The 22,563-nt window shown below is 43.9% G+C and overlaps 1 protein-coding gene and 1 long non-coding RNA gene across 3 annotated transcripts in view; one reads left to right on the plus strand and one right to left on the minus strand.

Annotated features, from left to right (window-relative positions):
• The window catches only part of PHEX (phosphate regulating endopeptidase X-linked), a 229,879-nt gene extending 218,912 nt beyond the window's left edge, over positions 1-10,967 (minus strand). Inside the window, exons 1-2 of one of the 2 annotated variants that reach the window (XM_019433558.2) lie at positions 8,775-10,967; positions 4,018-4,086 (exon numbers count right to left, since the gene is read on the minus strand). In XM_019433558.2, coding sequence (XP_019289103.1) covers positions 4,018-4,086; positions 8,775-8,892 — 187 coding nt within the window. In that variant the 5' untranslated portion in view covers positions 8,893-10,967. The remainder of the gene's footprint in view (positions 1-4,017; positions 4,087-8,774) is intronic. The other variant, XM_019433557.2, reaches the window with a different exon arrangement.
• On the plus strand, positions 3,466-6,295 carry LOC109257458 (uncharacterized). The gene is made up of 3 exons (XR_002075990.2): positions 3,466-3,875; positions 3,975-4,141; positions 6,027-6,295. It is a non-coding gene; the product is annotated as an uncharacterized LOC109257458 (long non-coding RNA).
• Positions 10,968-22,563: the final 11,596 nt, after the last annotated feature.

The raw sequence follows: 22,563 nt of genomic DNA on the forward strand, positions 1-22,563 counted from the left end.
TTTAATAAATAAATAAATGCCAGCAACATCATGCACAAGCTATGTAACATGGGGTGCCTGGGTGGCTCAGTTGGTTAAGCATCTGACTCTTCCTTTCCACTCAGGTTGTAATCTCACAGTTTATGGGATCAAGACCCACATTGTGCTCTGTGATCAGTGTGGAGACTGCTTGGGATTCTTTCTCCCTCTCTATCCACCCCTCATCCACATGTGCTCCCTGCCTCCTTCTGAAAAAATAAATAAACGTTAAAAAAAAAAAAAAAGACTATGTAACCTTGGGCAGGTTACTTAACCTCTCAGTTTCCTCATCTGTAAAAAGGGATGACTGCCACAGGATCTTCATCAGAATTAAATGAGTAAATACACATTAAGTGTTTAGAGCAGTGTCAGGCATACTGCCAAATAAATACAGTTGCCAAATAAAATACAAAATGCCTAGTGATATTTGAATTTCAGATCAATGACCGCATTTATACTTTAGGTACGTACCAAGTATTTCAGGGGGCATGTACCAAAAAAAATAGCAGTTGTTGTCTACCTGCAATGCAAATTTAACTGAGCATCCTGAATGTACATATGTAGCTAAAGCTGGCAACCATACATATAATTTTTTGCTATTACCATTCCCTATTTATCTGAAACTGTTGAGGTAAGATAGGTTTCAGAGATCATAGATTTTCAGATTTTCCAAAACTAATACAGTGCATATAACCACAGATAATTTACTACCCCCAGCAATGTCTGGAGTGGCACTCCTGAATCAAGCACATTAATAATTCCACAAGAAATACATGCATATTTTCCAAAATGGGATAAAGAACAACCACAACAGCCTGACATGAATTAAGATCTACTTTTGCCATCCTAAGAACTGAGATCAGGTCTAGTCTTGCAAACTGACAGTTAAAATGCTCTCTGGGTCTGGGGTTAAGAATTACGCATTGTGGACCCGGATTACTTCTACAACTGCCGCCATTGTTTTTCTTCTATTCTCACAACTAGTATTCTAAGTAAAAACCAGTATTCCCATTTCACAGAGGGTGAACAAGAGGCTTAGGATGTTTATGTAATTAGCCCAAGATCATGTGGTTTTCAAGTGGCCACATCATGCTTCAAACTCAGGTCAGCCTGTCTGCCCTTATCCATGATTAATATGCCCTTTCCTTGACATCTTTCTCCACCTCTTAATTTGAAAGCGGGACTAGGAGAAGAGGATATGGAGAAGAGGAGGAAAAGAGAACTAAAGACAGCAGATATCTCAGAAGGGGGTGGCACTTGTTCAGAAAAGGTCCAGAAGGTGATCAGTCACTTTTGTCTTCCATCTTCCGCAGAGCTCACACACGCGGCACCACCCCCCACCCCCCCACACACACCCACGCAGGCCCCCTCACTTGCCCTCGTTCGCAGGCAGCCCCTCCTCCATCGCCCACACACGTGCAAGCACGCACCCACGCGGGCCCGCTCCCTCACCCACGCACGCGCCCCCACGCAGGTCCCGCCCACGCACGCACTCACTAGGGTACCCCGGCTCCCTTGCCCATGCACTTGGGCCCCAAACCTTCCCACCTTTTCTCATTTGAGAACTTCCTTGGGCCACATTTATTCAGTGTATACTTAACAGCTGTTTTGCAGGCCCCTAAGCACAGTGAAGCTCATGTTACACTGAAAAGGATGTATCCTTGGTGAGGCTTTCCTCACAGAAACAGAAAAATCAGTAATTTTTTCAATATTAGAAAGCCATTCGCCAACGTGAAAATTAAAAACAGAACAGCCAGGCAAAACACACTAGCTGGCAGGAGGCGACATTATCAGATGTCATTCTGTAAGTTTTCCTCTTGGATTATTACGATGTGTAAATAGAGATAAAACACATGCAGTAAGTGGCTGTCCATACAAAAAGTTGCCTAAACTCAAAATGAAAAGTTTTTAGTTCAAAAATTTCATTCTCACACATCTGCAAGGACTGTACCACAGCAAAAGCACAAGGTGACATGAAGACTAAAATCTGATTTCTGACAGCCCCACCTGGTGCCCCACTCTACTCTAGGCCATCTTCTCTCCACTGGGAAACTCTAGGTCAGCTGCTCAAGGTGGAAACAGGAAAGGGCGTGGGAATTCCCAAAGCGTTCTTGCCATTCCTGGGATGAGATCAGGAAGCTGAAACGATTGTCTAGTCACCTCACACTAGTAGGTCTATAGTATCGTGAAAAAAGAGCAAGACAGGACCAAGGCCAAAGAGTTTCGTGGCACGGCCTTAGGGCACCAAAGCAATGATGGAGAGCAAACAGACATGAAGCCAGCCTGCTAATTCAGGAGGTGACCCTGGGCAAGTTATTTAGCTTCTGGAAGCCTCCATATCCTCATCTCTAGTTGGGCCTGGTGATAGCACTGACATCACCAGGTTCTAATGAAGATTTTATGACATGGCACCTGTAGGTCTCTTAACACAATGCCTGGTTAAAAGATATATATCGATCGATCAAGAATAGGACAAAAAAATAACATAATTGTCTAATCCATTACCTTTGTATAAGGCCGCTGAATCTAAAAGCTTTTTCACCTGAGTCTTCTCCATCTCAATCACTGCCACCTCTAAAAATTTAAGCATTACCTTGATTCTCTGCCTTTTCTCACAACGCACATCAAATCCTTTCACAGCCCTCTGGCGCCTAAACCCTGTACACTGTGCCCTTCCATCTCAGAATTCAAGACAGCATCACCTCTCATCTGGCTTACTGAAATAAGCTCCTGCCTGATGACCTTCTTCCATCTTGCTCCCTATGCTCTCTTCACCACCCAGAGAGACTCCGCTGAGATCTTTTTAAATGCTAATAAGATCATGTCTCTTTCTCAAAACCTTGCGGAGGCTTTTGAGTACATTTAGGACAACCCCACAATCACTGGCACCTGGGTTCCCCACTGACCCTCATCACCTGCCCTCTGCCCCTTCACCCAGTAAGCTCTTCCGCTCCGGGACCTTTGCCCCAGCTGTTCCCCATACCTGGAAAGCCCTTTCCTCGATCTTCCCACAGCACGTCCCTTCTCATTCAGGGTCACTTCAGCATTACTTTCTCAGCCTTTTCAGTCTAGCCATCCGGTCACTTGCTATCACAGTGTCCTACTTTAATATTTTGATTTTCTGCATAACATTACCACCAGTCGGTATTTTTCTTGCACAGTGATCACCTCATGTGTATTGATGGTCCTTCTTCCCCTACCTGATCATTCACCTTCACTGCTACGTCAGGGCCTGACTTGCAGCAAATATTTGGCAAATTAATTCATTAATCTCTTGAGACCAAGAGGAAGTGGAAGGGCCATGTGCTTAATTCCTCCTTATGACTTTCCCCTTGGAAAATAAGTTAGTGTTCCTGCCACTTAAAGAACGGGGTGGGGGGTGGTGGGAGGCTGGACTCTGGGCCCTGCAAATCTAGACCCTAACCCTCTTCCCTACAGACGGAATATAATAGCTGTGGCAAAACTGAGGCAACTTGAAACCCTCATATTCACTGTGGAGCACCCACTGATACATGGCCCAGTCACCTCAAGAAAAGCTTGACTCGCCAGGCCCTGAAGTGATTCCACGTGACTGCGGAAGCACAGATTTACAGAGGGTTCCTGCTCGGAGGCTGACAGGTCAGACCCACTGACCAAATGATTCAGAGAGACTGCTTATGGTAAATACGGACATATATCGAGCTGAGGCCCAAAGAATGCCGATGGTCTCTCTGCTCGGGTCTTAAGAAAGGCCATCGGGCCTTCTAAAGCCCTTCCCGATTTCCATACAATGACTTGGAACACCGCACAGCTGTTTTTCCGCCAAGAAAACGAAAACAGGAAACCTGCACTCCACAACTTCACACAGAGACTCGAAAGTAAACTTTCAATTTCATCAAACTTGCATTTCGTACATGGTAAACCTCAAGCAAACAGAATACTAAAAATACCACCTGTTTTCTCTTCCTCTCCCCAAGGTACCATAATTATATCTTGACACAGGAGGGAGAACTGACTTACCAGCTTCGATGCATTCCGGCTTCAGGCAGTAGTCCTGTTTAGCTTGGAGACTTATGAAACCTTGACTCACTGAAAAAACAGACCAAAATAAAGAAATGACTGGCTGGTAGCAGACCACCATCAGGTAACCCACAGTCAGGCACATATGCTAGACACGTGATGTCAGTTCATCCTTCTCAGCATTGACACAGAATTGAAAAATCCACTTGGCTCATTATCTCAGGGCCAGACTCTGGTCACAAGCTAAGTAACCTTGGTGAGCCTCTTGGCTGCTCTGAAATTCGGTTCTCTGGAATATAAGATGAGGGGGTACAATTAGACCAGTGCTTCTCAGAGTGGGTGTCCAGGCATCCACTGCCCCCGCCCCGGCAGCTCTTTAGAAAGGCAAATTACTGAGCCCCACCTCTGACCTGAATCAGAAACTGTGGGGGTGGGGCCCAGCCATTTGCATTTTTGCAAGCCCCCCAGGTGATTGTGATGCAGGCTCAGGTGTGAGGGCCTCTGGGCTAGCTGATCTCTAAAGTCTCCTGCATCTCCAATTATCCGTGACTTAAGTCTCAGAATTTCACTCTTTTTGTTTACAACTACATTCTCATTTTAGAGATGGGAAAAAAAAAGTGAAACTTACCAACCATACCATTGGGAACAAATCCAGAGTGCAAGGAGAAAATTAGCATTTCAAGTTCTGAATCTTTTGTGAACTATCCGTAGATCTGTGAAGGGGTTGGGGGAGTACACTGGATATTATTCAGCCATCTAGCTCAGCATAGCTATTGGACAGAGGCAGCATGTGGGCCAAGCTTCCAACTACTTCCACCAGAACAAAACAAAACCAAAACCCTGTGAGATGGAATTAGCTTTTCACCAATAGCTTAATTTCACCCATCTGGCTGGCAATATTATCTAAATGGATGTCTGCAGAAAGACAGAAGGGTGCCCTGTTTGTCAACTCCAGGTAGCACCTGGGCATTAGCAGATGTGGGTTTAGATTTCGAAAATGTTCTTGGTAGCCAAGGAAGTTAAGGGGGGTTCATTACTGCTGTACTCTGTGAGCAGAAATAAGGAATCATTTGGAGATGTGACCGTGGGGAGATGGATGGTGGAGGGTGAAGGGTAGCCAAGGCTTTCTGTGGCATTGTCCACTGAGAAGCAGGATCAGAAAGCATAGCGGTACCGATATTTCTGCTAGAAATGGAAGACCTGTACATCTGTTGTCAGTGTGACGATTTGTATTCTTTATTAACCCACACTGTAAGAGGAGCCTGCTTTGTCTTTGTTCTTTGCTGCCATCCTCCAAACAGCCTTTTTACTGGTGATACAATACAGATACAAGAAAACTGCCTATGGAACATCTCGGGCCTATCTTTAAGAAGTATCTTAGCATAATGGTGTGTTTTGATTTCTTTAAAGAGCAAAGAAAAGTTAGATAAAAATATAAATGTGCAGCATAAACATTAGTGTGGAATATTTTCTTAGGACTGGGTGAGGGAACCATGGGGGACGTTTTCCCTTCAGTCTACTTCTATATGTTTACCAAATGTTCTTTGATGAGCCTGTGTTATTTTTTACAATGAGAAAATAAGCCTTATTATAAGCAACATTGTTATGATTACGAACAGTACCACCTTGATACTAGCCTTATCTTATTTGTTTAAAAAAAGCTAATGAAATGCTGTACTTAAAGAGTTACCACTTTCATGGAAAAGAATTCTTGACCCAAACCCTCTAAGGAAGCAGAACTAGGTATCTTTATCTGAATATGAGTAAAAGGGAGGTTTAAATTAAATTAATTGAGATGCAGACAGACCTCACCCCTGGAGGAAGAGCATTATATCCATGCAGGGTTGAGATCCCACAGATAAATAAGGATCAACAAACCCAGATAATGTGAGGGTGCAGGTGAGAGACATCAGGACAACAAGGAAAACATTTTTAATATAAAACATGATAGTATTACTTTTTACTGGTTAGGTGCTTTAAAAAAACAACAGTTTGGTTTCTCATTTTAGATTTTTCTGTAACCAGTGGAAATGACCTCAGAATGCAGTGGAGTCATCCACATATCGGCAGCATGAGAAGAACCATAAAGCAGGGGCTCAGCATACTATGGCCCATGGGGCCAAGTCCAGACTCCTGCCAGTTTCTGTACAGCCTGTGAGCTAAAAATGATTTTTATGTGTTTTAATGGTTGGAAAAAACCACAAGAAGAATATTTCATAAAATGATCTGAAATTCAAATTTCAATGTTCAGAAATCAAATTATATCAGAACACAGTCATGCGCATTTGTGTACACATTTGTCCGCAGTCGCTTTCTTGCCACGACAGGGTCAAGTAGCAGCAACAGAGACTGTATGGCCCAGAAAGCTGAAAACATTTATTATCTGACCCTTTCCAGAAAAAGTTTGCCCACCATTGCATTTGAGAAAGAGACTGTGGGGATGAAGAGGTGAGGGAGGAGGAAAAGAAAGGACACTTTAAAATAAACTGATTATTGGCATATGGTTATACCTGTCGTTTTAAATTCTATTACTGTAGCTTCTCTGAGACCACCCCAAGGCCAGTGGCAGTCGCTCTTACTGTGGAAGGACTAAGATTTAGGAAAGAGATTAGCCCAGAACCTAAAATACAAAGAGGGATGCTAGAAATTGCAGACCTGTGCCTGAAATTGAACAGACAGAAAAAATATCAACCAGCAAGCACCTTGAGGAGAAGAGGACTTAACCAGAATATTGTCACACAGAGCATTGCCTTTCAGGTCCCTAGAGATTTTCAGACGAGGACTTCACTAGGTGCAGGGTGGAGGTGGCTGGCAGAGCCTGGGGGACTAGGCAGTAAAGAAGGGTCTGGCTGAAGGAAGGCTAAAACAGTGCAGAGATGTTTGACAAAAGCTACTAAAGAATGTGCATTTATCTTAAAGCAAATATCCCCAAATGTATACATCCAAATGGACGTGGTCAGCTAAAGCAATGCTTCTCAAACTTTAATTTGCAAATGAATCGCCTGGAGGTCTTATGAAAACACAGATTCTGAATTAGTGGGTCTTGGGCTGAAGCGCAGGCTCCCAAGTGGTGCTGATGCTGCTGGTCCATGGACCGCACTGAGTAGTGAGGGTGTCGGGAGGCCACACCTTTATTCTCTAACATCATTCAGGCTGCTCTTAGAAATCTGCAGTAAGAGCCAGGTTACTGGGCACACTGCAAAGTTATTTTTTTCTGCTTTATGCAGGCCTCCTTACTCATAATAGCATTGCCTGGCTTCATGAACTTTACTATGCTCTAAAACCTTTAGAGCTGTTTCCAAAGAATCATCTCCTCTTAAAGAACAAAGATTTGCTGCCATTGAGAATATTCCAACTAATATGGAACAGCCTCAGAATGTAATCATAATGGTGGAATTTCAAAATGCTCAAGCAATATAACATCGTTAAAAAGAGCACATATTTTTCAATAAGCAATCATCATTGGGATTTTTGAGTGTAGGAGTGTTCGCAAAACACAAATAGTCTAACTTTGCACTCACTTCCCACATCCTATGTAGTCCCTCGGCATGCCTGTGTCAGTTTTCCTCCTGTTTGTACTTCAGGGTAGGACACGTCTAAATCCCAAGTGCTGAGAAATCTCAGAAAAGTGTTTGAGAGCCACAAATTCAGTTGCAGGAGTGGGAGGTTAGCTGTATATTGAAAGCAATAAACCTATCTAATTTCCTAAATCTTCAGCCACAGAAAACATGGAAAGATGGTTGGCTGCTTTTAGCAGAGTTTTCAACCACACAACCCTAACTCTTGTAAAGTTTAATCACTGATTTCCCTTGCCAAAACAAACATGGCCTCCTGAAACCTGTACACACCAAAGAATGTTTCCAGGCTTGCTGTATTTCAGACTGCACCTAAACTCTCCTAAATATAGGGCTTGTTCCTATATACCTTTCAAGCTAGTGAAATAGTATGGGCTGTATGAAAAAAACACAAAGGGTAATAATCAAGGGCTCAAAATGCCTACAATTTTAGAACACCTGTGTCCCCTTTCCAAGACATTTCATCCTTATTCATAGGAATGTGCTTTTCATCACATATGCTCTCTGGGTACATCATTCTCACCAAGAGTCATACAATAATTGAATCCCAGTACCTTTCAAATGCTGGAAGGAAAACCTCTGTTTTCCTTCATATTAATTTTTAAATCTACTAGAAAGGCAGAGTTAACATTTCATCCCACCAGAGTCACTGGATTAGAAAGGCACTGAAGAATATCATCAAGGTGCATATTTAAAGACTGCTTTGTATTTTTTTTTTTTTTAGTTAAATTTCATGATTCGTTCAGGCAAACATTAACAAAAATCAAAGGGGCAAAAAATTCCAGCGTGGTTTTGATCACAATGTAAAAGTCTTTCCTCACAAAATAAATGAAAGTATCTGACTATGAAATCACAAACATTCATTCTGCTAAATGTAATGTAACGCGTAAAGAAAATGTTTGCCCAGTATGACCAAATCCTCCAGCCACTGGAATCCACTTTATACCCACTTCACATTATGGACTATATGCCTCGTGCTTGGGCGTATTTATTCATTCCGCGTCCTAAAGAAAAGGCCCCTTTCGCACTTACATATTTAATAGAAGCTAAGGCCACGCCACCTACTAACACGTGCAAGCGACCCCCCACCCCCCGCCTGCATCCTGACAAGGTTTGCCAGGATAAAGCACAAGGACACTTAACTGCACTCGCCCTGTTCCCTGGCCTCACCGCCCCACTTACCTAGAAAGAGGATCGTGCCCAGCACCAGAGTGCCACCAATGAACACAACCAGGGCGATTCGAGTACCTCTGTTGGCTGTTTTTCCAGGCTCCGTGCTGCTCCCCATTTCTGCTTCCATCAGGAGGGACGTAGAGGCCACGCGAAGAGAAAGTCACTTTTTGTGGTTTGGTGGCTGGTCTCAAGAACCTGTGAGGCGTTGACATCCAAGGTTCTCTTGCTCTTCTACTAAAAGACAGCTTTAAAAAATCCCGTCAGAAAATCTTCCCTCGCCACCCTTTCTCAAATATTTCTTCACAAATGAAATAAAAGAAACCCAAAATATTGGTTGCCTTGGCTTTCCCCCTGACCAGACAAAACAAACAGTGGTTGCTTTATCTTGGGGCTCTCCCCCCAGCAAAGTCCCTCTCAACCGATTGTTTGGCAGGCTCTTCTCTCAGGCGTTCTGAGTGTACATGTTTTACTATGCTGCTGAACAGATGTTTTAGCTATTTAAATGTATAGTCACTTGGGGAGGAAAAAACAATTGTCTTTATCAAAACTGGATTCTCATCAAACTCTTCCAAACCATGATAAGTTAGGTGGCAAGGATTCTCCGGACCCACTTTAAGGTCTCAATGAATCACGTAATTCTTTTGCAATAATCATTCTGCTCGCCTGAATTGTCTCCATCAAAGATATTGTTTCTGTGTGCAAGTCCCTTTTTAAAGCCCTCTAAGAGTTCCTGGGATATCCTGGAGCATTTTATTTTAGGAACTTTGTGTATGACGGCATGTGCCAAAAATCAGAGTCACAGTCCAGTGCAGTGCAAAGTAGCAATTAAGACAACCTACGGAGGCTGATGGTTTTGACTGGAATTTTTTTTAAGGAAAAGGAAAAAGCATTTCCTCTCTGTGGTGCTAGGAATTGTACAGAACGCGGGTAAGTGATCGAATTCAGCTTATTAGCAACCACAGAAGAGATGGTAAAAGATTTTTGCTTCCCTGCATGTTTTGATGGAAAGTGCCCCCAGGTATTTTGTCCTCCAGTCCCATGGAGGGAGCCATTGGTTCATAGTTTTGTGTTTACATAAAATGCCCATTTCAGCAGATTCTGCAGGATAAAATCAAAGGCAATTTGTTTCTCTGGAAAGACTCAGTTAATGACTGGGTCTTTGATTTCTTTAATTATGCTAACAATTTAAATTATGACAATCTGCTTTCTTCATGGGGAAGGGCAACTGAGATCCCAATGCTATTGAAATGCTACCGATTTTATTATCCAGTGATACAAATATCATTAATTCTCAACACAATTACTACTTATCTGCTTTTGTTTCACTATAGGTCATAGGACAGTGGGGGTGGGGATGGAGGCTCAGTCTGAAAACCAGTAGAGCACAGTTGTCATGCAAAACTTGTGCCCATGGCCTTGTGTGTCACACCAGAGCTAGCAGACGCTGTTGAGCCCAGTATAACATGGCCACGTGTTCATGGTCCTATCCGGCTGGTCTTGGTCAGGTCTTAGATCCTTAGCATGGGATTCTTCTGAGGTTTATTCCAAAGCACATCCTACCTTACTTTCTGCTCATTTCATGTTGCTCCAAAGCCAGAAAAGCATAAGCGTTTGTCCAAATTATGACATCACAGTATATTGTAGATATTATGTGCTCATTAGCTGTTGATGTTATTTTGTTGCTGTTACACCATACACATCTTAGCAGGCCTTTGGCTCCTAGGATGGGATTCTCAGAAGAGTTTTTGGACTTGACTCCATAGTACTTCTTAAGACTGTGAGCTCCATGAAGTCAGGAATCATGTCCATCAAGTTCAATGCTACAGCCCCAGCACCTACAGCCCATGGCCCATAGCAGTGAAGGGAGAAATAAGAACAAGGAAAATCAGGCAAGTTAGCTCCAGGCATTCACTCTTAAAAAGCAGCTTGAGGAAACTCAGATGTTAGTGTCTGGGGGTCTCTCAGGCTCCCAATTCCTTCTAAATGCTCAAATGATAACGATACATCACCTAGGTGTAGCACTTTCATATCCCATTTTAACTTCATGGTAAACTTATGTGCTTGATGGCAAAGGTATTTTTTTTTTTATCTCTGGTTTGCAAATGACAACACTGAGACCCAAGGATCAGCCTCAAGCAGCATAGCAAACTCAGGAAAGGGGAAGGTGGGGAGAGAGGATCACTGCCATACACTGTTTGCCTGCTTGAGAGAGGTCCCTGTGCACGTGGGAGAGGCCATACACACAAACGTGACACCAGGACCCACCTCCTCCAGCTTTCCTTTCTTCTCTAAGTCTCCTCACACCTTCTGGGTCCAGACTAGCATGCAGTGGTGGCTGCTGGTTGCCGGCTGGGGTAGCCTTCACCCACCTTGGAATGGTGATTTCCCCAGAGGTGAGGGCAATGGGGACTTACCCTGATCTACACCTATCCATCACTTAACCACATGAAATCATTCCTGAACTCTCAATTGCAAAGTGAAAAGTCATTAAACCAAAAAATACTTCCGTTAATTGTAATAGGAAAACTACGATGCAGTCCATCCCAAACTAAGATGTGCAAATGCAGAAAGAAAATGTATTAACTCAACAATGAAAACAAGCCTATAAAAGTAATAACTTGTGCGGTGTTGAAAATAAATACAGTTTGTTCATGTAATGCAAGAAATGAAGTTTTATTTTACTCACCAAAGGAATAAGGAAGACTTGAGAGTGGGTGAGGATTGGTAGGAGAAATGGTGCCAGTGAATCACCCATTAGAAGGTGCAGTCTTCATTCTGTGCCATTTTCTGCATTAATTTTTCTACCTTTTGGGAGATGTCAATTATCTTTCACTCAAACTACATTGAAAAACACATTTGTAGCACAGACGGGGTGCCTGGCTGGCTCAGTCAGTGGAGCTTGCTACTCATGATCTCAGGGTTGTGGGTTCAAGCCCCGCATTGGGTACAGAAATTACTTTTTAAAAAATCTTAAAGAGAAAAGAAAAAAGTTGTAGCTCAGAAAAAAAATTATAGCAAAATAAAGAAGTTCAAAGTACAGAGAAATATAATGAGTGCTTACAAGAGACAAAAGCAAGGGTTTGCAAACTAGGGCACATGGGCCAAATCGGGCCCATTGCCTATTTTTGTAAATAAAGTTTTATGAAATAAAGTCACCCCCATTCAGTTACATACTGTCTACGATGGCTTTCATGCTACAAGGTCAGAGTTGAGTCGCTCTGCAACACAGATATGACCCATGAAGCTTATTTACTCTCTGGCCCTTTACGGAAACCATGGACTAAAGAGCAATAGAAGATACTACCTATGTGGCACACATACAGAAAGCAGAATGTTCACTCGCACTCGGCCGGCTTCTCAAAACCGTTCCATTTGATGTTCTCTGAATACAAGCTGTCGTGTTAGGGAAATTGGTCAATGTGTCTTTGTCTAAAACTGTATTAAAACTATGGCATATTACTTAGTGTGTTTTGGGGTAGAGTGTCATTCTGGGATAAAAAAGGAGGATGTCAAAAAATTTTATAATTTCTCAAGAGCTGTGAAAATTAGTTAACTGAAAAGTCACTCTGCAGGGAAGTCCACTTTATAATCTGGTATGCACCCACTCAATTGTTTCAATTAAGAACCTTCAGGATCGGGGCACCTGGGTGGCTCAGTCATTTGAGCGTCTGACCCCTGATTTCAGCTCAGGTCATGATCCCAGGGTCATGGGTTCCAGCCCTGTGTTGAGTATACAGCCTGCTTAAGATTCTCTCTCTCTCCCTCTGCCCCTCTCCTCCGCTCACACAAGTTGTCTCTCTAAAACAAATAAATAAATACATACATACATAAATACATAAATCTAAAAAAATATTTTAAAAGAACATCCAGGACTATCTGGAGCTTTAACTAGAATCGGTCAATGGAATCAGCACAAATTTCTTGAGCATTTCTCGGGTGCCTGACCCCGTACAAGGCCCTGTGAGGGAAGACAAAGAAGCCATGCCAGAGATTCCAGACTGGCAAACTGGGCTCAGTCACAAAAATATGCAAAACCCTTGGTAACTTAGTCACAGAACACTAAAGGCCAACAAGTGTCCAGGGAAGTAGAAATCCCTGAGGGCCAGATTTGTTGGGGAGACTTCCAGGGGGACCCGCAAGAACAGACAGCTTGAGGGAAAAGAAAGGCTTCCAGACAGGCCAAAGCCCGCCCCAACATGGGACTTGCCTGGGCATTTACATCTCTCCCCGCCGGACTCACAGGTAAGATCATTCATCCAGAAGTAAGTGAATCCTGCAACCTGTGCCCTGCCTCAGTGGCGGGAAGACAACTGAAGCTGAGTCTTTATGCTAGACGAGCGCATCTGCTCGTTACTTGGCTGTACAGGGTCTTCTGTTTCAGGCAGTAAAATCCCATGTGAGCTGCAATTTCAGTGAGGAAGAAGGAAATGATTCAAAACCTGAAAAATGTATTCATCCATCCCCTGGAAGGAGGAGGGAGAGAGGGAGGGAACAAAGAGAAAGAAGAGCTAAATGCCGAAAACTGAGAGCTGAGGGCTGTGGCAGAGCTCTGTTACTTGTTGGCAGGTCCTTCAGACTAGGGAGGGTTCCAGTCCCAGGCCTTCCACAAATGAGACTCATTACTTACATTATCTCTGATCTTTTTCAACATCTTTCTTAGCTAGGTGTTCTGTCTCCTTTTACAGATGAGGAAACTGAAGTTCGGAGCTATTAAGTGATTTGCCCAAGGTCACACAGCAGGTATTTGTCTCAAGGCCTGAGAGGTTTCAAATTCCAACCTCTTTTCTCTCTCCCCTGTTACTTGATAAATTTGCTTATCTACCTCAAGTAATTAGTGAAGGTAGGTGTAGCATGTCAAAATGACTCTTGAGACCTAGGAAAAGCGATAAACTATGCCTCCTGTAATTCTCTTGTTGAAAAGACTAATTATCAGCTCTTATTTCCTTAACAGGAACAGCAGTCATCATTAAATATGAGGAAAACCTTTGTTCAGTTGGGCAACAAGAATAGCAATGCACAAAATATCTCCTGATTTGCTGATGCTCATAAGTGAACACTAGGACAGGTATATAAATATGAAAGGCTTTCTATCCGTGTATTGTACTGTTCACTTCTGAGCCTAAAGGGGGATTTCATTTCTTTTTCTCTTTTGATTTTATAACATTTTTTTTAACGTTTATTCATTTTTGAGAGAGCATAAGTGGGGGAGAGGCAGAGAGAGGGGAAGACACAGAATCACAAGCAGGCTCCAGGCTCTGAGCGGTCAGCACAGAGCCTGACGCGGGTCTGAAACTTGAACCGTGAGATCATGACCTGAGCCGAACTCAGATGCTTAACAAACCGAGTCACCCAGGCGCCCCTGGGGGGATTTTTATTTCTTGATTTTCTCACACCCTTGGCCATACAGCTTCTTCAGTGCACATTCACGTCATGTGTATTATCCCCAGTCCTTACAGCAGTCTTATGGTATAGGAATCTTCTCTGTTTTACACTCAAAGACAGGGAAACTGTCAGAGGATACGTAATATTCCCAAGGTCACATGGTGGGCAAATTGTCAGTGCCCAGTGGGAACTCAAATCTGTCGAACTCTTGTTTGGAAATGTACCCAGGATTTGGTTTTAACAGGTATAGTAAGATGACAGACACAGAGAAAGACTTTGAAAGAAGAGTTTATTACTTGCAGTTTTCGAGAGGAAGGGGCATGCCATGTCACACAGGGCCACATGGGGAAGCACTGGGGTTGGTCAGGTGGCAGAAGGAGCAAGGGGAAAATATGCACAAAAGCCTTTTATTGTGGTTTTCAAAAAAAGAAATGGGCAGGCAGGTTAAGCAGCTGAGGCAGGCTTAGGAAGGTAGAATTTGAATAATGAATAATGTCAGCAGGTGGTGGTCTATAGGAGGGGTCTCTAGTTGTCAAGCACCTGGCCTTGGTGTGATTTAGGTTCTGGATGGATGATGTCCTGGACTGCAGGAGCCTGAGAAAAGGAGGCAGGTGAGGGGATGGATGCAGAATTGGTTGGTTTGCATTTCTTTTTTTTTTTTCTTCCTCTCTCTCTCTCTTTTTCTTAAATGGGGGAGGGGCAGAGAGAGGAGAGAGAGAGAGAATCCCAAGCATGCTCCTCACTGCCAGGGTGGAGCCCGATGAGGGACTCGAAACCATGAACTGCAAGATCACGACCTCAGCCAAAACTGAGTCTGCTGCTCACCCGCTCACCTAAACCACCCAGGTGCCCCGGGTTGGTTTGCATTTCAAAGGCACGCTACAAGGCAAGTCATTTACTATCTCTAGGAATTAGCTAATCTGGGAGGCCCTCCCTGCGGGTCCACAAGGCCCAAAGATGTCAAAGACTCACAAAGTATAGAAAATTAAAGACTTGAGTAACACAGCTCCAAAACCCTTCAGACCTTTCCCAAAACATTCTACTGCATAGCAATCTACTGAAATGTAGTAACTGTTCATCCAAGTAGTGTTTCCATGCTACATCCTCAAAGTGATCAGATCCACCCTGACCCCTTGGTTAGACTACTAGGATACAGAAGTTTGTATGCCTTTGATTAATTATAGCCAACGGTTCAAGGATGGCTTACTCGGATGTTTAATGAAAGCAAGAATCTCCTGGAAGCCTGGTTTAAACACAGATGAGTGAGGGGCGCCTGGGTGGCTCAGTCGGTTGCGCTTCCGACTTCGGCCCAGGTCACGATCTCACTGTCTGTGAGTTCGAGCCCCGCGTCGGGCTCTGTGCTGACAGCTCAGAGCCTGGAGCCTGCTTCGGATTCTGTGTCTCCCTCTCTCTCTAACCCTCCCCCACTCATGCTCTGTCTCTCTCTGTCTCAAAAATAAAATAAAACATAAAAAAAAAATTGTTTAAACACAGATGAGTGGGCTCTATCCCTTGAGTGTGTTTCAGTAGCTCTTGGATGGTCTGAAATGTGTATTTCTTTTTTTTTTTTAAGTTTATTTATTTTGAGAGGAGGGGAAGGGCAGAGAGAAAGAGAGGGAGAGAGAGAATCCCAAGCAGACTCCACACTGTCAGCGCAGAGCCCAATGTGGGGCTTGAACTCACAGACCATGAGATCATGACCTGAGCTGAAATCGAGAGTCAGACACGTAACCAACTGAGCCATCCAGGTGGCCCTGAAATATGTAGTTCCAACAAGCTTCGAGGTGATGCTAATGCCGTCGGACTTAGGACCACATTTTGAGGACCGCCGGCTTAGAAACACCATTGAATCTTTCAGTAAGGCAAACTGAAGAACTAACAAAACTAAACATTAAACTTTTGTAGCGAACCCAGGGATGACATTCAAAATATTTAACAAGATTTAAATAATCAAAGAGCCAGCCTGTTATGACTTGGTTAAAATAACATTTGTTAAGTAGAACACAGGGTGGTAGATTGTGAGCCATGGTTCAACAAACGACTGCAGGAGAAATTGAAATGGAGAAGTTTCTTACTTGCCCAGCATGGAGGTCGTGGAGGACGTGCTCGGCAATGCCTCAGAGCAGGACATGGGGAGGTCAAGGCAGAGCACACAGAGAAAGAGGCAGGACCTGGGCACATGCCTTCATTAGTCCCTGTGGGTGGAGCGCTTTGGGGTTCCCAGGCTAAGGCCAAATTGGTCACTTCAAACTAAAAAGGGCAGAGTTGCGATAAGCCTCGAGGAGGTTTATCTAAGGGGCACCCTGAGGGGCGAGGGCGACCGTTCCTCGATAAGGGCTGCTGGGGAAACCCGATCAGGAACTTACATGTGTCTGTGATCCTGTGGGCTGTTATCCAGGGCACGTGCTTGCGTGAGGGGTGAGGATCAACTGAAGGTCCCCACGGGCTGCTTGGCCAAACAAAATGGATGTCGAGGCAACAGCACCATGGGGTAGCTTAGCTAAACGTTCCAACAGGCACTACTTCTTAGCTGCTGGATCTGCAGGGGCCCAGGGGAGGGACTGGGGTGGATGAGGCTGCCAGGAGGGCCTGGAGCCATTGCCAAGTAAGGACGCATTTCAATAGTTAACAGCTACAGCCACACCAGCGGGAGCCAACTGAATTGCGATCCTGAGTCAAATTTCAAATGAACTTATGATGGTGCTTTAAGGCCCTTCGGCAGCGGCTGTCAGCCTGTGGGAAAATGTCCAAGTGCGTCACATGGAGCTCCTGCGTGACTGAACCCTCACAATCCTCCAGTCATTCTAAACCCCTTCAAGTTCCCAGACACACCCAACTTCATCCAGCCTTTGTGCTCTCAGAAAAAAGATTTTTGCCTGGAAAACCATTTCCTGAGAAACTCAGATTCGTCTTTTAAGACTTAGTTCAGACTCCTTTGGAAAACGTCCTAAACCACTGTTCTTATCCAGGTCATGGAGTGACCTGTCACGTCACTTGGATTGTATGATGATGAGATCTCTATAGGGATCCACCCCATTAGACTACAGGCAAGCATGGGGCAGGCATTTACCATAAGGCATCAGTTTTAAGAGGGACTTTTTTTCAAGCTTTAACATCTCTAGAAGTAGACTGTACCTCATATTTACACAGCATTTTTCTCTCTTAATGGTATATAGTATGGTAGTACATCTTACAATCAATTGTATCTTAGATTCAACGAAATAAGCTTTTTTTTCCTTCCCTGTACCCACATCTCTTTGGGCAATACTGAGTATGTAGGATACGCTTTGGCTCTCAGCTTCATTCTGACCTTCTAGCATGTTCAATGTCAAGGCCACAGACAACATCTTCCGGGCTCCCTTGCCATCTGAGTTCTGGATTCTGTCAGTGGAAGGCATTCTTGGGCAGGAGGCAGGTAAAAGTCTGCTCCAGATTTTGCCAGCTGTTCCTGCTCCTAACGGTGGCTCCAGCAGTCAACAGTGGGCTCCTGCAACAGCGGGGGCAGAGGCAACAGCAGCAGAGGCATAGGGCCACTGGTGCCCACAGACTCCAGAAGCATCAGCAGGACTGTGGCTCCTGGAGTCCCAGTCAGGCAGCAGCCGCAGGGGCAAGTGTTTCTGCGGACTCCGGGTCCACACATTTCCTCCTTTGCTAGCAATAGCAGCTTTCTGAAGTTACAGAACTCTGAGTGCCATCGTCCCCTCTTTGCTCCTTCTGCCAATTGGTTCCGATACCTTTAGAACCAATTCTCTGCAGTAAACACACCCTCTTTATGGGGCACCTGGGTGGCCCAATCAGTTGAGCATCTGACTTCGGCTCAGGTCATGATCTCGCAGTTCGTGAGTTCGAGCCCCACATTGGGCTCTGTGCGGACAGCTCGGAGCCTGGAGCCTACTTCAGATTCTGTGTCTCCCTCTCTCTGCCCCTCCCCTGCTCACACTCTGTCTCTGTCTCTGTCTCTGTCTCTGTCTCTCTCTTTCTCTAAAATAAATAAACATTAAAAAATGCAAATACACCCTCTTTAAGATAGGCAGAGTGGTTTCTGCTTTCCTGACTGAACACTGACAGCCATGGTTCCCTTCCCTGTCCTTCTGTAACTGCCAGCAGTGCCATTCAGGTTGATGCCGATCTCCATGCTCCCGGGCAGCACAGCACAGCGGTGACAGTGGTTAAGTGCATGGCATCCATGAGTGAACTTCCTGGGCTAGATTCCTAGCATTCGCTGCTACCTACTTCTATGTGACCTTGAGAAAATTGCCTAATCTCTCAGGTTCTCAGTTTTGTCATCGGACAAAAGGGGATAACAACAATCTTCGTCTTCTAGCGTTATCATAAGATGAGGTTCTTAAAAAGGTGCCTGAAGAAATATACCTGTGGATGCTTCCTGGTGTTTGTTTTTAACTCTTATTCAGGGCTATCTATGCCAATGGGAAGTATTCAGTGCAGATCGACTGGAGGAGGGAAGGAGGAAGGGAGGGGGGAAGGGAAACAGAGGGGAGGACAGGAGAGAGGAAGAGAAGAAGGGAAAGGCCCTGAGGGCTCAGGGCAGCAGCTCCTTTCCAAGAGGCATAGAATTATTTCAGTATTTTAAGAAGCAGCAGAGCCATCCAGTTGCTTACCAGCAGAACACGAGGCTGGCTCCCTTCCTCATCCATGATCTTAAAGTCACACCACCTCCTACTCTTCCCCAACACAAGATGCACAGATTAATTCTGCCAAAGGCATTGCGATGGTTTTCTCTTTCCTTGGAAGGTATGTCAAAGTGGTGCCTGTCCTTCATATCTGGAATATATACAGAATGTGTACAAAGCGGTAAGAAAAGACAGATCACCCAATAGAAAAAGTGAACCAAAGATTTTGAAGAGACACTTCAAAAAGAGGTTCTCCAAGTGACCAATAAACATTAGAAAAGCAGCTCAACTTCATTAGTCCTTAAGGAAATGCAAATTAGAACCACAACAGTGTCCCCTCTTCTCTGGTTCTTCCTCTTGCTCTTCACCACAGACCCTGGTCATCCTCCAATTCTAGTTGGTTGTGTTCCTATTGGCTGTAAAAATAGCCAAGTGTGAACACACACCTGTCTGTTTTCTCCTGTCTTTGAGCCACTTGAGGGCTTCCTCATGGTCCGGACATCTTTACACCCCTGGGACTTTCCAGAGAAGGCACTTAACATTGCAGGATGAATGCAACTGGAATCTCAGAGATGACTGAAAAGCTAGCCTGAACAGGCTGGGTTCAGAATGTGACTTTGCAGCTGGGATGAAAAGAAAGGAATAGAGAGTAGCGATAATGAACCTTTTCTCTGAAGTTACTAGACATCATCAAGGACAAGAGGGAAATTATTTCTTGTTCATGTCTCATCTGCCATAATAACTCACCATTGTATTCCTTAATGTCAAGTGTTCTCTGAGTGCACTGAACCTGGTTTTTATCAAATGAAGACCTATTCCTTTTCTCTAGAACTTTCTGTCAATCGAATACTCAGTGGGGGAAAAAAAGGATGCATGCCCATTACATAGGGCATCTTCTACAAATGGAGGAAGGGAACTAAGATAAGATTTTCAAATTTCAACTGATTATTTTCAGTTTCTTATTTGTTTGTTTCTTTTAGAGAGATAGCCTGTATGCATGAGAGCAAGGGAGGAGGCAAGGAGAGAGAGAGAGAGAGAGAGAGAGAGAGAGAGAGAGAGAGAGAGAGAGAGAATCTTAAGCAGTCTCCATGCTCAGTGCGGAGACCCATGCAGGGCTCAATCCCACCACCCTGGGATCATGACCTGAGCCAAAATCAAGTCAGATGCTCCCCCAAAAGAGCCATCCAGGCACCCCTATTTTCAGTTTCATAAAGCATGTGAAAATTTTTGACTCTACAAAGAGCTTGTTTGACACAATATAATATTTGCCATTATTCTTCCAAACATAGCTTTTATGAGTACTCACTGTCCATATTTTTAAACATTTTTTATGCAGTTCCTCAGGCTCATTCCTACACTGTGGGATCTGAGATCAGGGCGCAAATGCATCCATACACCATTTAAAGCTGTAAATGAGTCTACAAACCATTAAATACATCCTCTCCTAACGTGTAAGTATCTCACTTCTACACCTGGAAGGCCAGGTCCCAATTCAGAATTCTCAAACTCTGTGCAGTTCAATGCAAAAACATGTTGGCAGGCCAGGGCCCTCAGCCCACCACCTTTTCTCTGCTCATACCCCCAGCAGCAGCAGCACCTCGCCCACCTGCCAGAGCCCAGGAGGAGTCTTCCATCAGAAAGATGGGATGAAAACTGAGAAAGAGACCCCCATGGGCCCTGGAAGTGTGCTCTGAGTGGTTTGGGCAGGAAATTTCAAGTCTCGGGGATACAAACTGTGTTCTGGAAGGGGACACAGGCACACCCCTTGGCACGGCAGACAGCTCACCCAGTGGTGAGGGGCACAGCTATTAGGACAGCCTCAGTGAAAGGCCTCTTGAAACCAGGACCCAGGGCGGGGGTCCTCTTGCCCAGTTCTCAGGGCAAAACTGTAGCCCTTATCACACAGCTTACACTTTACGTCATTTCACATCCAACCTACTCAAATAGATTTAACCTACAATATTTTTTTTATGTTTTATTTTTTATTTAAGTTTACTTACTTATTTTGAGAGAGAGGGAGAGAGTGAACAGGGGAGGGGCAGAGAGAGGGAGAGAGAATCCCAAGCAGGCTCTGCACTGTTGTAACAGAGCCAGATGTGGGGCTTAATCCCACGAACCGTGAGATCGTGACCTGAGCTGAAATCAAGACTCGGATGCTCAACCTCCCCAGGCACCCCTGCAAGAGTTTGTTTGTTTGTTTGTTTGTTTGTTTGTTTGTTTGTTTTAAGAGAAATCTAGATGTCAGGTGTTGGGAATGAGCTACCCACTGCACCCAAGGGACTGCACAGCTGAAACAAAAAGGAAAAGATCTATGAGGCATTCTTAAATAAAGTAATTTATGCAAGTTCATTTGTTGAAGGAGCAATGTTGTTCAACATGTCCAATTCCAGGAATGTTTTATTGTGTTGGTATTATATAAAATTTATCAGGTGATATATGAATTTCAAAAAAACCTAATACATTATCCAAACAGGAAAGATCATTTGTCTTCCCTGGGAGGTGATAAATACTGTATTAAGCAACAGACTGCCTCACTGATATTCTTAGCCATGAATTCCATTTGGAGTTTACTGCTCATCTTAAAGGCTTAGCATTATTTAACTGTAATAACCCCCAATCATAACCACTCAGACAATCGATCCCATTTAATCACTGAGGTTTCTGTAATGTGGAAAAGGCCGGATTATTTTTGTTTGAAGTGAGCATAGCAAGTCTCACAGTATGGTATAATTAAGAACTGTTTACTTTTTCTTAAATTCAGCACCCTCACCCCCACCTCAAAAGCTAGACATTAAAGTACTAAATATAATGATCTTGGAAAACCAAATTGCTATGTTCCTGGCAGTCCTTCCCTGGTTTCCCTTAAACATTTCTATCTGAAATGAGGATGAATAAAAAAAGAAAAAGAAAAAAGAAACCTGGAAAATATACAGCTATCCCTTCACTGTATCTTCCACCTAACCATCAGAGTTTCCGTTCAAGGACTGAAAAACAGTCCCTCCCTCCTTCCTCTGTCCCTTTTTCGCTATTTTAGATTGTTACCCTCATTGTTTCAAATGTCCATGGGGCACACCATGCAGGATCAGGAGACCCCAGCCCGCTATTTTATGTCTGTGAGTTAGTCTCCCCAGGTAGACTGGAGGATGTCTCTGAGGGCCTTAGTCACCTTGATATGTTCAGTATCCCCACCAGGGTCTGACACATGTTAGTACCCTTAGTGTTATTGAACAAACAAATGATTATCTTTTTGCCCTCACAAACTTTATAGTGTTGAGTTATTTGGGCATAAAGAATGTCAGAATCAGTTCCCTGTGTAAGCAAATTAAATCAGTGTGCTACCACTACAAGGTTTAGAATCTAAGAGTGAGAAATTGTAGCTATAACATCCTGGATGATTCCATTCAAATCCCACTGGCTAGCGTATGACAGAGAACTCCCAGAACAATGACAAGACTGACAAGGCATGCCCTTGTGAAATCTTTTCTAAGATACACTTCATTTTAATTACATTTTATAATCACCAGGAGACTAGGTTTGGCTAGGCTTTGAGTAATTATACAACATTGCACTTAATACAAGGTTGTTTTTTAGAGGTGAAATTAAAGACATCAGATCCTGGAAATACTTAGAAGGGAATCGTTCTGCATGGGGTTGGAATAGGGGAGCAATACAATATGGCAGCTGATGTTGTTCTTCTTTTAAATGTGTTTTTAACACTGTGAGCTGCCTCTTATCACTTTGGGGAATAGATGAGTTACAGAGTATGAAGAAAGACAGATAACCAC

Source organism: Panthera pardus, unplaced genomic scaffold (assembly GCF_024362965.1).
Source record: "Panthera pardus isolate Hobbes unplaced genomic scaffold, ASM2436296v1 HiC_scaffold_27, whole genome shotgun sequence".
NCBI classification, from domain to species: domain Eukaryota; kingdom Metazoa; phylum Chordata; class Mammalia; order Carnivora; family Felidae; genus Panthera; species Panthera pardus.